Source organism: Callithrix jacchus, chromosome 5, assembly GCF_049354715.1.
Source record: "Callithrix jacchus isolate 240 chromosome 5, calJac240_pri, whole genome shotgun sequence".
In the NCBI taxonomy this organism is placed as follows: Eukaryota; Metazoa; Chordata; class Mammalia; order Primates; family Cebidae; genus Callithrix; species Callithrix jacchus.
Genome location: NC_133506.1, coordinates 73965899 through 73977899, shown reverse-complemented (window position 1 = coordinate 73977899; position 12001 = coordinate 73965899). Strand labels below are relative to the sequence as shown.

The 12001-nt window shown below is 48.3% G+C and overlaps 1 protein-coding gene across 2 annotated transcripts in view; it reads right to left on the bottom strand.

Moving 5' to 3' along the window:
- Positions 1 to 10973, bottom strand: part of POLR2A (RNA polymerase II subunit A) — a 31806-nt gene extending 20833 nt beyond the window's left edge. Inside the window, exon 1 of one of the 2 annotated variants that reach the window (XM_035299877.3) lies at positions 10481 to 10973. In XM_035299877.3, coding sequence (XP_035155768.1) covers positions 10481 to 10573 — 93 coding nt within the window. In that variant the 5' untranslated portion in view covers positions 10574 to 10973. Of the gene's footprint in view, positions 1 to 9926; positions 10109 to 10480 lie in introns of those variants that run through there. The other variant, XM_078372918.1, reaches the window with a different exon arrangement.
- Between the last annotated feature and the right edge of the window lie 1028 nt (positions 10974 to 12001).

The following is a 12001-nucleotide window of genomic DNA, read 5'->3' as shown; positions in this document are numbered from 1 at the left end:
TACCTTTCCTTACCTTCAAGCATAAAACAGTCCAAAGAACATGGACTTAGCTATCAGGGACCCTTGCCTCTATTACTTATAAACTGTGTAACCATTAAGGACTTAATCAGCCTGTTTAAATCCAGGATGTGATTGCTGCTTTATGAATGGCCACTATTATTATTCAATCATTCACCAAGTACTGGTCACTTTTACCTCCTATTTTTTTCAAGGGGGTGGGGGGGAGTCTCGCTCTGTCACCCAGGGTGGAATGCAGTGGCAGGATCTCAGCTGGGATTACAGGCATGAGCCATCACACCTGGCCCCCTAAGTATTTCTTGAATTTCGCCTCTCTTCTCCATCCCCACAACCACTGCCCTAGTTCAGGCCCTTCTTTTGTAGTCTACATCAGAGCATTCCTATGGTCATCAGCCTGTCTCTTCCGATCCTTCCACACCACAACTAGGGTGCTCATTCTAAAATGAAAATGTGTGCCAAAAATAAATAAAATAAAAATATAATCATTCATATCCTCTTGTCCTTAAACTGACATCCAAACTCAGCAGGACAGCTTACCATAAGGATTTCATTATGTTCCCAACCTTCATTTCCCTGATGCTCCACACCTTCCTGTTTACTCCTCACTGACAATCCCCTGGAGTCCTCCCATCACCCAGCAAAACACGTGCTGCACTCCTCTGGGGTTTTCTGTACGCTAGTGCCTCTCTCTGCTTGGAATGTTCTTCCCCATTGCAAAGCTCCTATTTGAAGACTCAGCTCAGGCACTACTTCCTCCAGGAAGCCTTTCCACAGCCTCTCCAAAATACATAGGCACCCCTCCTCTGTGCATCCAAGCCTCTCTATGGCTGCACATACAACAGTGCAATAAAATGGGCCATGGGGGTATGTCTTCCCCATAACTATAAGCATCTCTGAGGCAGGCAGAATCCCTCAACCATCCTGAATCACCTGGGCCTTCCTGAAACATGGCAGGCTCCTAACAAATGTCTGTTCAACTGACCTACTGCTTAGGACTCTGCACTGCAGGGAAGTATCCTCAAAAAACTTGGAAAAAGAGAGGTTACCCTGACAGTCAAACCAGTGATCTCCTCATAATAGATCTGACTGGCCACTGCTGGGTAGAAACCAAAATGGTCTACAGATGCAAGGCTCAAGTTCTAAACACCTCTCAAGCCTCAGACAGGTTCAAAATTCTCGTCAACGTGATCTGACGAAATCTCAGGGAGACAGTCCCCATGTATGACTAAATTCGCAAAGCTGGAACCTCATCAGCTGTACTGTGTCTGGTGAGAAACATAAAGGGGGTTTGTTCACCTTGAATGAGAGACCAAAAAAAAGCGGAAGCAGTTATAAACCTAGCTTCCAGAACAGACACTGAAGAGGGGCCTAAGGGAAATCACGTTCAAAATTTTTAACCTCTCTCTGTTCAAAGTCTATGCCAACCAAGCCAACCACCTTCCTATTGACTAATTCTGCTGTCAGGGTTTCTGAGACTGGGCCAGGGGTGTCCTAGACAGCAGACGTGCATATCCTGATTAATGAGAAGAGCTATTCTTGCACCACAATTTCACAAACTCTCATTTTTATTTTATTATTATTTTTTAGACAGAGTCTTACTCTGTCACCCAGGCTGGAGTACAGTGGTGTGATCTCAGCTCACTGCAACCTCCACCTCCTGGGTTCAAGCGATTCTCCTGCCTCAGCCTACCGAGTTGCTGGGACTATAGGCGAACATCACCATGCCTGGCTAATTTTTGTATTTTTAGTAGAGATGAGGTTTCACCATGTTGGCCAGCATGGTCTCGATCTCCTGACCTCATGATCCACTTGCCTCAGCCTCCCAAAGTACTGGGATTACAGGTGTGAGCCACCACACCTGGCCCCTTTTTTTTTGAGAAAGGATCTCGCTCTGTCACCCAGGCTGGAGTGCAGTGGTACAATAATCTCAGCTTACTGCAACCTCTGACTCTGGGGTTCAAGTGATTCCTGTGCCTCAGCCTCCCAAGTAGCTAGGATTACAGGTGCCCACCACCATTCCTGGCTACTTTTTGTATTTTTAGTAGAGATGGGCTTTTACCATGTTGGCCAGGATGGTCTCAAACACCTGGCCTCAAGTGATCCACCCACCTTGACCTCCCAAAGTGCTGTGATTACAGGCATAAGCCACTGCGCCCAGCCTCAAACTGTCATTTTAAATTATATTTTAGCCCCCAACCCTTCAGCCAATACTGGGTCCACTGCCTACAGGATAAAGGTTAAACTCTTGAGGGGGTGGACAGTCAGTCAGGCTGGGTCCTCTTTGGGTTCTGTCCCTGAGGTCACAGAACAAAACGGCTATCACAGAATCTCAGTAAATACTCATTCTCTTTCCTCTGCCTTTAGCAAGGCTGACAAGGTCCTTAGAACTTGGCTTAAAATTGCTTTCACAGCTTTATTATCTATCTATCTATCTATCTATCTATCTATCTATCTATCTATCTATGTTGAGACGGAGTTTCACTCTTGTTACCCAGGCTGGAGTGCAATGGCACGATCTCGGCTCACCACAACCTCGGCCTCCTGGGTTCAGGCAATTCTCTTGCCTCAGCCTCCTGAGTAGCTGGGATTGCAGGCACGTGCCACCACGCCCAGCTAATTTTTTGTATTTTTAGTAGAGACGGGGTTTCGCCATGTTGACCAGGATGGTCTCGATCTCTTGACCTCGTGATCCACCTGCCTCGGCCTCCCAAAGTGCTGGGATTACAGGCGTGAGCCGCCGTGCCTAGCCTCACAGCTTTATTTGGTACCATTCTCCTGCCTACCTCCCACACATTTATGTTCTGAGCACAATAGCTTTCTCAAAACTCCTTTTGCTTCACATGCCCCCTTTAGAGTAGACTTCTGTTTATTCTTTAAGTCCCAGTTGAGAGGTCACCTCCTTGAGAAGTCTTCTCTCTTCCTAGCCTTATGCACACCCCAGCAAGGTTCTCAGCCCCAATTTAATTACCTGGTTACGTAACGGTCTCTCCCATCGGACTGTAATCCTTGAGGGCAAGGATCATGTTTTATTTCTCTTTACATCCTCAGCACCTAGCCCAGTAACCAACATATGGTGGGGGCTAAATATTTGCTGTATAGGAAACCCCTCACAAGATTATAAATAATCTGAAGACAAGGATAATCTTCTGACTATTAATGTAGCCCACACTCTACCTAAGAGAATACATTACTGGCCAGGCATGGTGGCTCATGCCTGTAATCCCAGCACTATGGGAGGCCGAGGCGGGCAGATCACCTCAAGTCAGGAGTTTGAGATGAGCCTGGCCAACATGGTGAAACCCTGTCTCTACTAAAAAATACAAATATTAGCTGAGAGTGTTGGTGGTGCCTGTAATCCCAGTTACTCGGGAGGCTGAGGCAGGAGAATCGCCTGAGCCTGGGAGGCAGAGGTTGCAGTGATCAGAGACCATCCAGCCTGGGCAACAGAACTAGATTCTGTATAAAAAAAAAAAAATTACTGCTTTAAATTATTATTTGAGTAAGTTAGGATATAAATAGGGGTCAACAACTGTGAATAAAACCCAGCTCCCTCTTTCCCCAAAATTTTGTGCACACTCTGTATAAAGCTCTAGTATCCACTCTCCTTGCTTCCTTCCCTCACCGAGCAACATCTAAATCTGTAACAGCAAGGACAACAGCTATCTCAATTCAGAGAGCCCTCTGTCCCTCCATGCACTGACCACCCCCAAGACCTCTGGAAAACATTTTAGCCTGAAATACCACCTGTTCCACAAGAGGCCCCTTACTCACCCATCCTTCTCCCCAAAACTGAACCATCTGTTTAGCCCCTCAGAATACAGACACTGCATAAAATGCAAGACACGCAAGGCACTATGAGAGCCCCCCCAACAATCATACATCCCTGAGATGACTCTGGTAGAGTTCTGGCAACAGTGTCCCATACTTTCATTTATTTGTTGTTGTTATTCAATCTTGGGTCACTACAACCTCCAGCTCCCAGGTTCAATTGGTTCTTGTGGTTCAGCCTCCCAAGTAGCTGGGATTACAGGCGCTCGCCACCACACCCAACTAATTTTTGCATTTGTAGTAGAGATGGGGTTTCACCATGTTAGCCAGGCTGGTCTTGAACTCCTGATCTCAGATGATCTCTCCACCTCAGCCTCCTAAAGTGCTGGGATTACAAGTGTGAGCCACTATACCCCGCCCATTTGTTATTTTTTAATTGAGACAGGGTCTTGCTGTTGCCCAGGCTGGTCTCCAACTCCAGGCCTCAAGTGATGCTCCTACCTAACTCTCCCAAAGTGCTGGGATTATACAGGCATGAGCCATGGCACCTAGACTTTTTTTTTCACATTTTACTTTAAAAAAAATGTAAGGCCAGGAGTGTTGGCTCACGCCTATAATCCCAGGACTTTGGGAGGCTGAGGCGGGTGGATCACGAGGTCAAGAGATCGAGACCATCCTGGTCAACATGGTGAAACCCCTCTCTACTAAAAATACAAAAAATTAGCTGGGCATGGTGGTGCGCGCCTGTAGTCCCAGCTACTCGGGAGGCTGAGGCAGGAGAAATTGCTTGAACCCAGAAGGCGGAGGTTGGGGTGAGCTGAGATCGTGGACCATTGCACTCCAGTCTCGGTAACAAGAGCGAAACTCCGTCTCAAAAAAAAAGGTAAATATGTCCCCATTTTAACATAAGATCATCACTCTGCATACATTTGAGTAACTTTTTCATTTATCCACAGATTCCCTAACATCAGCCCACAGTGCCCTTATCATTTCTGTAACTCACAGTACTCACTATGTCAAAAGAGAGCCACGGTCAAGCATGGTGGCTCACACCTGTAATCCCAGCACTTTGGGAGGCCAGGGTGGGCAGATCACTTGAGGTCAGAAGTTTGAGATCCATCTGGCCAATGTGGCAAAACCCTGTCTCTACCAAAAATATAAAAATTAGCTGGGCATGGTGGCGGGCACCTGTGATCCCAGCTACTTGGGAGGTTGAGGCAGGAGAATCACTTGAACCCAGGAGGTGGAGGTTACAGTAAGATGAGATCTCACCACTGCACTCTGGCTTAGGCAACAGAGCAAGACTCTGTCTCAAAAAAAAAAAAAGACAGCAACTAATTAAGCATCTAGACCCAAACAACTTAAGCATCTATGTCCTAGGAACTTACTAGCTATTTAAGAAAATACATATAATGTGAAAATGCTATTTTAATATATTAAAACGAGGTATTTTTATTCTTACTCAAATAGCAACATCATTCACTTAGGGCACCTGTTAGGCACTGCACAACCTCTCAAATCTTGGAATCAAACTGAACAGCACCACCTTTATTTTTTCTATGAACTGATTTTTGCCTGTACTTAGCAACTGCTAAAAACCCAGCTTCACAAAGATATGACGTCATAGAAAGGGATCTGGCACCATCTACTGTTGAAACTAATGTTGAACTACCAGGAACTAGGAGTTCCCGGGGTATCTGACCTGTGCTTCCCTTGGAAATTTAAAATACCTCACTGCAGCCGCTGTGAGTGTGCTACAGTGCCTCAGAGCATCAGCACGGTGTGGGATCCTATGGGGAAGGTCTTCATTTTTTTTTTTTTTTTTGAGCGGGAGTTTCACTCTGTCACCCAGGCTGGGAGTGCAGTGCCAATCTTGGCACTGCAACCTCTGCCTCCCAGGTTCAAGTGATTCTCCTGTCTCATCCTACCGAGCAGTTGCGATTACGGGTGCCTGCCACCTTGCCCGATAGTATTAGTAGAGATGGGGTTTCACCATGTTGGCCAGGTTGGTCTTGAACTCGTGACTCACTATCCAACCACCTCAGCCTCCCAAAGTGCTGGGATTACAGGGGTGGAGGTTTAGTAATTTTTAGTTTTACTAGAGATGTTTCACTCTGTTAGCCAGGTTGGTCTTGAACTCCTGACTCATGATCCACCTGCCTCAGCCTCCCAAAGTGCTGGGATTACAGATGTGGAGGTCTTCCATTACACTGTAAGGATACATCGTAAGTTACTCAACAGGATTCCTATTAGTAAATATTAAGTGATTTATAATTGTTACTGTTTTTTTTTCACCCATTTTTAAGAATTGAGGAAAACCAATTAATTGTCACTTTCAAACAACACTGCAATAAAAGTCCTTCTACATTATCTATGAATATTTGTCCAGTTGTTTCATTCACTTATTTAACTAATTTAAGTTCTTTTTTTTGACAGTTTCGCTCCTGTTGCCCAGGCTGGAGTGGATTGGCGAGACCTCGGCTCATCGCAACCTCTGACTCCTGGATTCAAGCAATTCTTTTACTTCAGCCTCCGAGTAGCTGGTATTACAGGCATGCGCCACCACGCCCAGCTAATTTTTTGTATATAATTTTTTTTAGTAGAGATGGGGTTTCTCCACGTTGGTCAGGCTAGTCTCAAACTCCCAACCTCAGGTGATCTGCCCTCCTCGGCCTCCCAAAGTGCTGGGATTACAGGTGTGAGCTACCGAGCCCGGCTTATTTAACCAATTTTTATTACGTGTCTATTATGTGCCAGGCACTGCCTGAGATACTGAATAAACGTGAATAACACAGACAAGGTCCCTCATGAAATCCATTGCCTAGCAAGGAAGCAGGAAACAGATAAAATTAATCCCTTCAGGAGTGACAGGCTGTAAAGGAAAATACAGCAGAGAATGGTCAGAGAAAGCAGGGGCACGGTGAGGGGGATGCTGTTTCAACAGAGTAGTCAGGGAAGCGCTCCTAAAGATATGACATGGACCGGTGCAGCAGCTCATGCCTGGAATCCCAGCACTTTGGGAGGTCGAGGCAGGGGATCGCTTGAGCCTAGTTCACCAGACTGGGTAACACCCTAAGAATCCATCTCTACAACAAATACAAAAATTAGGCATGGTGGTATAAGTCTGTAGTCCCAGGTACTGACGTGGGCTTGGGGGGTCTGAGGTGGGAGCATCTCCTTTTTTTTTTTTGAGTCAGAGTCTTGCTCTGTCACCCAGGCTAGTACAATGGTGCAGTCTCAGCTCACTGCAACTTCCGCCTCCCGGGTTCAAGCGATTCTCCTGCCTCAGCCTCCCGAATAGCTGAACTACAGGCGCATGCCACCACACCCAGCCCATTTTTGTATTTTTAGTAGAGACGGGGTTTCACTATTTTGCCAGCCTGGTCTCGAACTCCTGTCCCCGTGATCTGCTCCCCTGGGCCTCCCAAAGTGCTGAGACTACAGGTGTGAGCCAGTGTGCCTGGCCTGGGAGCATCTTTTGAGCCTAGGAAGCTGCAATGAGCTGTGATGTGATCGAGCCACTGCACTCCAGCTTGGGTGACAGAGAGACCCTGTTTCAAAAAAAAAAAAAAATATGCTATTTCAACAGAGAGCATATAGACATAAAGGAACAGGCAGGCATGCAGAGCAGAGGTCTGAGCAATGTTGTTCCAAGCAGGAGGAACAGTAAATAATAAAGTCCTTGAGGTAGGAATAAGCTTGCAGTGTTAGAGGAGCAAGCAGTCAATGTGGTTAAAGAAAAGCAAAGAGGAGACTAATGATGAGATGGAGAGGCAAACAGGGGCCAGATAAAACAGGACTTTATAGGTCAGAGTAAGGAGTTTGAAAGTTCTGGAGAGGATTCCATACAGGGAAGGAATGGGATGAAGAGATCTCTCTAGCCTGCTTTAGCCGTGCTTGCAAAGGAAGACCAACTAGCGCTACTATAGCAGCCCATGGGAAAGATGATAGTGGGGTGGGGTGGGGTGGGATGTGGTGGTGGAAATGGTCATAAATGACTGGATTCCAGACATATTTTTAAAGGTGGAACTGACACTCTGGCAGATGAACTGATTGTGATAAAGAGAATCAAAAATGGCTTTTAGGTTTTGGGCCTGAGCTAACAGATGAATGGAGAAACTAGTTACTGAATCATGCAAGACTGGGAAAGGGGCATCATTAGGCAAAGAGATTAAGCTTTTTTTTTTTTTTTTTTTGGAGACAGAGTATTACTCTGTCGCCCAGGCTGGACTGCAGTGGCGTGATCTCAGCTCAGTTAAGAGTGAAACCCTGTCTCTACTAAAGTACAACAAATTAGCCAGGCATGGTGGCATGCGCCTGTAGTCCCAGCTACTCAGGAGGCTGAAGCAGGAGAATCACTTGAACCCGTGAGGCGGAGGTCGTACTGAGCTGAGATCACGCCACTGCAGTCCAGCCTGGGCGACAGAGTGAGACTCTGTCTCAAAAAAAAAAAAAAACAAAGAGTCTTAATTTTGTCTGGAACTGATTCTCTGGTATAGTGTGAGATCAGGACGTTCTGACTCCTGACATAGCTGAACTATCTCCCAGCAAAATGGTCTCTATGCATAAACAGCCACTTAACTCCATTCTTTCCAGCCAGTGAGCTCCCTCTACTTAGCTCCACAAGGGAAGAAGTCCAAGTCACCAATAGCTTTCCCCTAGGACTACCCTCCTCTCTCTGCTCTCTCCTGCTTCCATTCTTCCTCCCTGGCGCCCCCGTAAGTTCTTCACAGAGCAACTACAGCAGTACTGTTTCAAATGTGAGTTTGCTGTCACTCTCCTGTTTATAATTGTCCAATGAGTACCTACTGAAAACAGAATTAAGTTCTGACTCCTTACCATAGTATATAATATCCCATGCTTCTCTAGACTATTTCTGTAACACTCTTCTTCTCTCATCCACTAAACCTCAGCTACACTGGTCACCCTTCAGCTCCTAGGTCAAGTCCAAGTTCATTTTTCCCTCAGGCCCTTTGCACTTGCTATTTCCTGTCCCTAAAAAGTTCTCACCCTAGAAACTATGGCTTCGATGACTGGCTGTCTCTCATCATTCAGGTAATGTCTACTCAGATAGGACTTCCCAGACCCTGACACCATCCCAACTGAAGTAGCCCCACCTCAGCCAGGAGCTGTGGCTCATGCCTGTAATCACTTTGGGAGGCCGAGGCAGGTGGATCACCTTAGGTCAGGAGTGCAGCCATTGAACTCCGGCCTGCAGAACAAAAGAAAAACTCCATCTTTTTTTTAAAAGAAAAAAAAAAAGCGGATCACCTGAGGGTTAGGTGTCAGACAGAAGCCTGGCCAACATAGCAAAACCCCTCCTACACTAAAAATACAAAAATTAGGCTGGGCGCGGTGGCTCACGCCTATAATCCCAGCACTTTGGGAGGCCGAGGCGGGTGGATCGCGAGGTCAAGAGATCGAGACCATCCTGGTCAACATGGTGAAACCCTGTCTCTATTAAAAATACAAAAATTAGCTGGGCATGGTGGTGCGCGCCTGTAGTCCCAGCTACTCGGGAGGCTGAGGCTGGAGAATTGCTTGAACCCAGGAGGCGGAGGTTGCGGTGAGCCGAGATCGCGCCATTGCACTCCAGCCTGATAATGAGAGCGAAACTCTGTCTCAAAAAAAAAAAAAAAAAAAAAAAAATTTAGCAGGGCATGGTGGCGAATGCCTGTAATCCCAGCTACTCAGGAGGCTAAGGCAGGATAATCGCTTGAACCCGGGAGTCGGAGGTTGCAGTGAACCGAGATTGTGCCATTGCACTCCAGCCTGGGCAATAGAGCAAGACTTTGTCTCAAAAATATTAACAATAGCCGGGTGTGGTGGCTCACGCCTGTAATCCCAGCACTTTGGGAGGCCTAGGCAGACGGATAACCTGAGGTCGGGAGTTGGAGACTGGACTGACCCACATGGAGCAACCCCGTCTCTACTAAAAATACAAAATTAGCCAGGCGTGGTGGCACATGCCTGTTATCCCAGCTACTCGGGAGGCTGAGGCAGGAGAATCGCTTCACCCCCGGAGGCATAGGTTGCAGGGAGCCGAGATCGCGCCACTGCACTCCAGCTTGGGCAACAAGAACGAAACTCCGTCCCCCAAAAAATAAATAAATAAATAACAACAAAATAAAGTAGCCCACCTCAGTGACTCTCCACGGCATTACCCTGTTTCACTCTAATCGAGACAACTGCCATTAACTGAATTATCTTGTTCACTCATTGTATTCACGTTTACTGCCTGCCCCTTTTACATAGACAGTGCTCTTCAAGATAGGGTCCTGGTCTGTCGTGTTCACCTCTGAAACCACAGAGTCTCTTGTGTCTACAACAGAGCAGGTGCTTAATTAATATTTGTATTATAGAAGAGGAGGGAACTACCCGGGGTTTCGCCTCTTAATCAAACTTGTAGACTCCCTAGGATTCGCCTTTAACGTAGGTAACTCTGTAGTGTGAAATCAGTCACCCTTCTCTCCCTCCAGCCAGCCCCACAAGTCGGACAAAGAGCTAAGCTTGCTCAACTCTGCAAAACATAACTCTGGGAGGCCTGAGACTGGCGCCTGCACGGTCTTGGCGCTGCTGAGCCATCCTCCTAGCCCGGCACCCACAGGCGGCGAGAAGCGCCAAGTTTCCGCAGCCTCCGTCCGGCCCCGCCCGCCAGGGGAAGAGGGAGGAAGGGGAGGGCAGAGCTGCTTACCAGTTCATCCGGGCTCAGGACTCCGAACTGCACTCTCTTGATGGTGCGCAGCGGGCATGCGCTGTCCCCCGAGGGGGGGCCACCCCCGTGCATGGCGAACGCAACCGCGCTGCGCAGGCGCAAACCTCACTACAAAAAGCCTGCGCCGCCTCCACCTAGGTGCTCAGACCTCGTCAGGGCGGCCACAGGGAAGGACCTCCCCGAGTTGGGAGGAAAAAGCCGGAGGAGGGAAAGGTGGGGGAGGGAAGGAGGCGGAGAAATAAGGAGCAAAAGGAGCCCTTCTTTCCCTTTCCGGAAATTTTTCAGCGCCCAAAAAGGAAAAAAAAAGAAAGGGGAAAGGAAAAGGTTTTTGGGGGAGGAAGAAGAAAAAGGGTAACGAATAAATAAGTAACCGGGCTCCTGAACGGCAGAGGTTACGGCAGTTTGTCTCTCCCCCTTCCGGGAGCCACCTTCTTCTCCAACCGTCCCGGCCGCGCTCTCGGCGCTTCTGAGCGGCGAACTGGCCGAACGACGCCTCTTATAGATTCGCCCTTGCGTCCCCACCCCTTCCTTTCCCGCCCTGCCTTGCGCTACGGGGCTGCCTGCGCAGGCCCGCACGGGGTGCGAGCTAGAGTGGTGAATCCTCCCCCGCTCCCTGGTTGGGCGACCTTTTGCAGTGACAGAGAGAAATTTTTTCTTTAATCCCATCGCCTCCCCTCGCTACTTCCTCCTGCACTGAGGCTTAAGGTTTGAAGACTCGAGGGTAAAATTGGGCCGCTTTCATTCTAGTTTGGACCACGGTTTCATCTTTAGCAAAAGCCTCTCACTTGTAGCCCCCCCCAGCTGGAAAATGGTCTGCTCTGCTAATCGGTAATAGAGGCGGGGCGGGGCGGGGCGGGTCCTCCCGAGTGGGCTCCCGAGGGAGGGCGGTTGCTCATGAATATGCAGATATAGTGCTGAATATGCATGAACAAATCAAGATGGCTGGGACAGTGGCTGGTCCGGAAGTAGCCGATATTTGTCAAACGGCCCCCAGAGACGGGTGGGCATCTCCTGGCCTCTAATGTAGCGCTGTACTGAGCCACGGTCCTGGATCCATAGCCTGAACCGGTCGAAGAGACCTCACCTCGGAGGCCGGCTCCGGAAGGAGCCTGGCCACTGTCCGGGAGATATCACGGGACCGCGACAATCCGAGAAAAGCAGATTAGCCATGGGGCGGGCCACAAAAGTCCCGGGGGATTTAGGGTCAAGTCATCTGAACATTAGGAAATCCTCCACTTTGTAGAATATTTCAGGAATAAAATGGGGGGCGGGGATCCCAAGGAATTCTCCAATGAGAACAGTCGTAGGACTTCCACTCTCCCTCCAAAGCAGAGACACCACTGCACAGCCACATTCAGAGTAATCCTTGTTTGATGTCAATGTCACGTCACCACCCCAAGGGGGGGCACAAGCACGAGGAAAGGAATCCTTCGCCGGGAGGGGAGAGGTGGGAGGCACGCTCCCCTCCCCCAGCGCACCTGCTGGCTGTCTTTGCCCGAA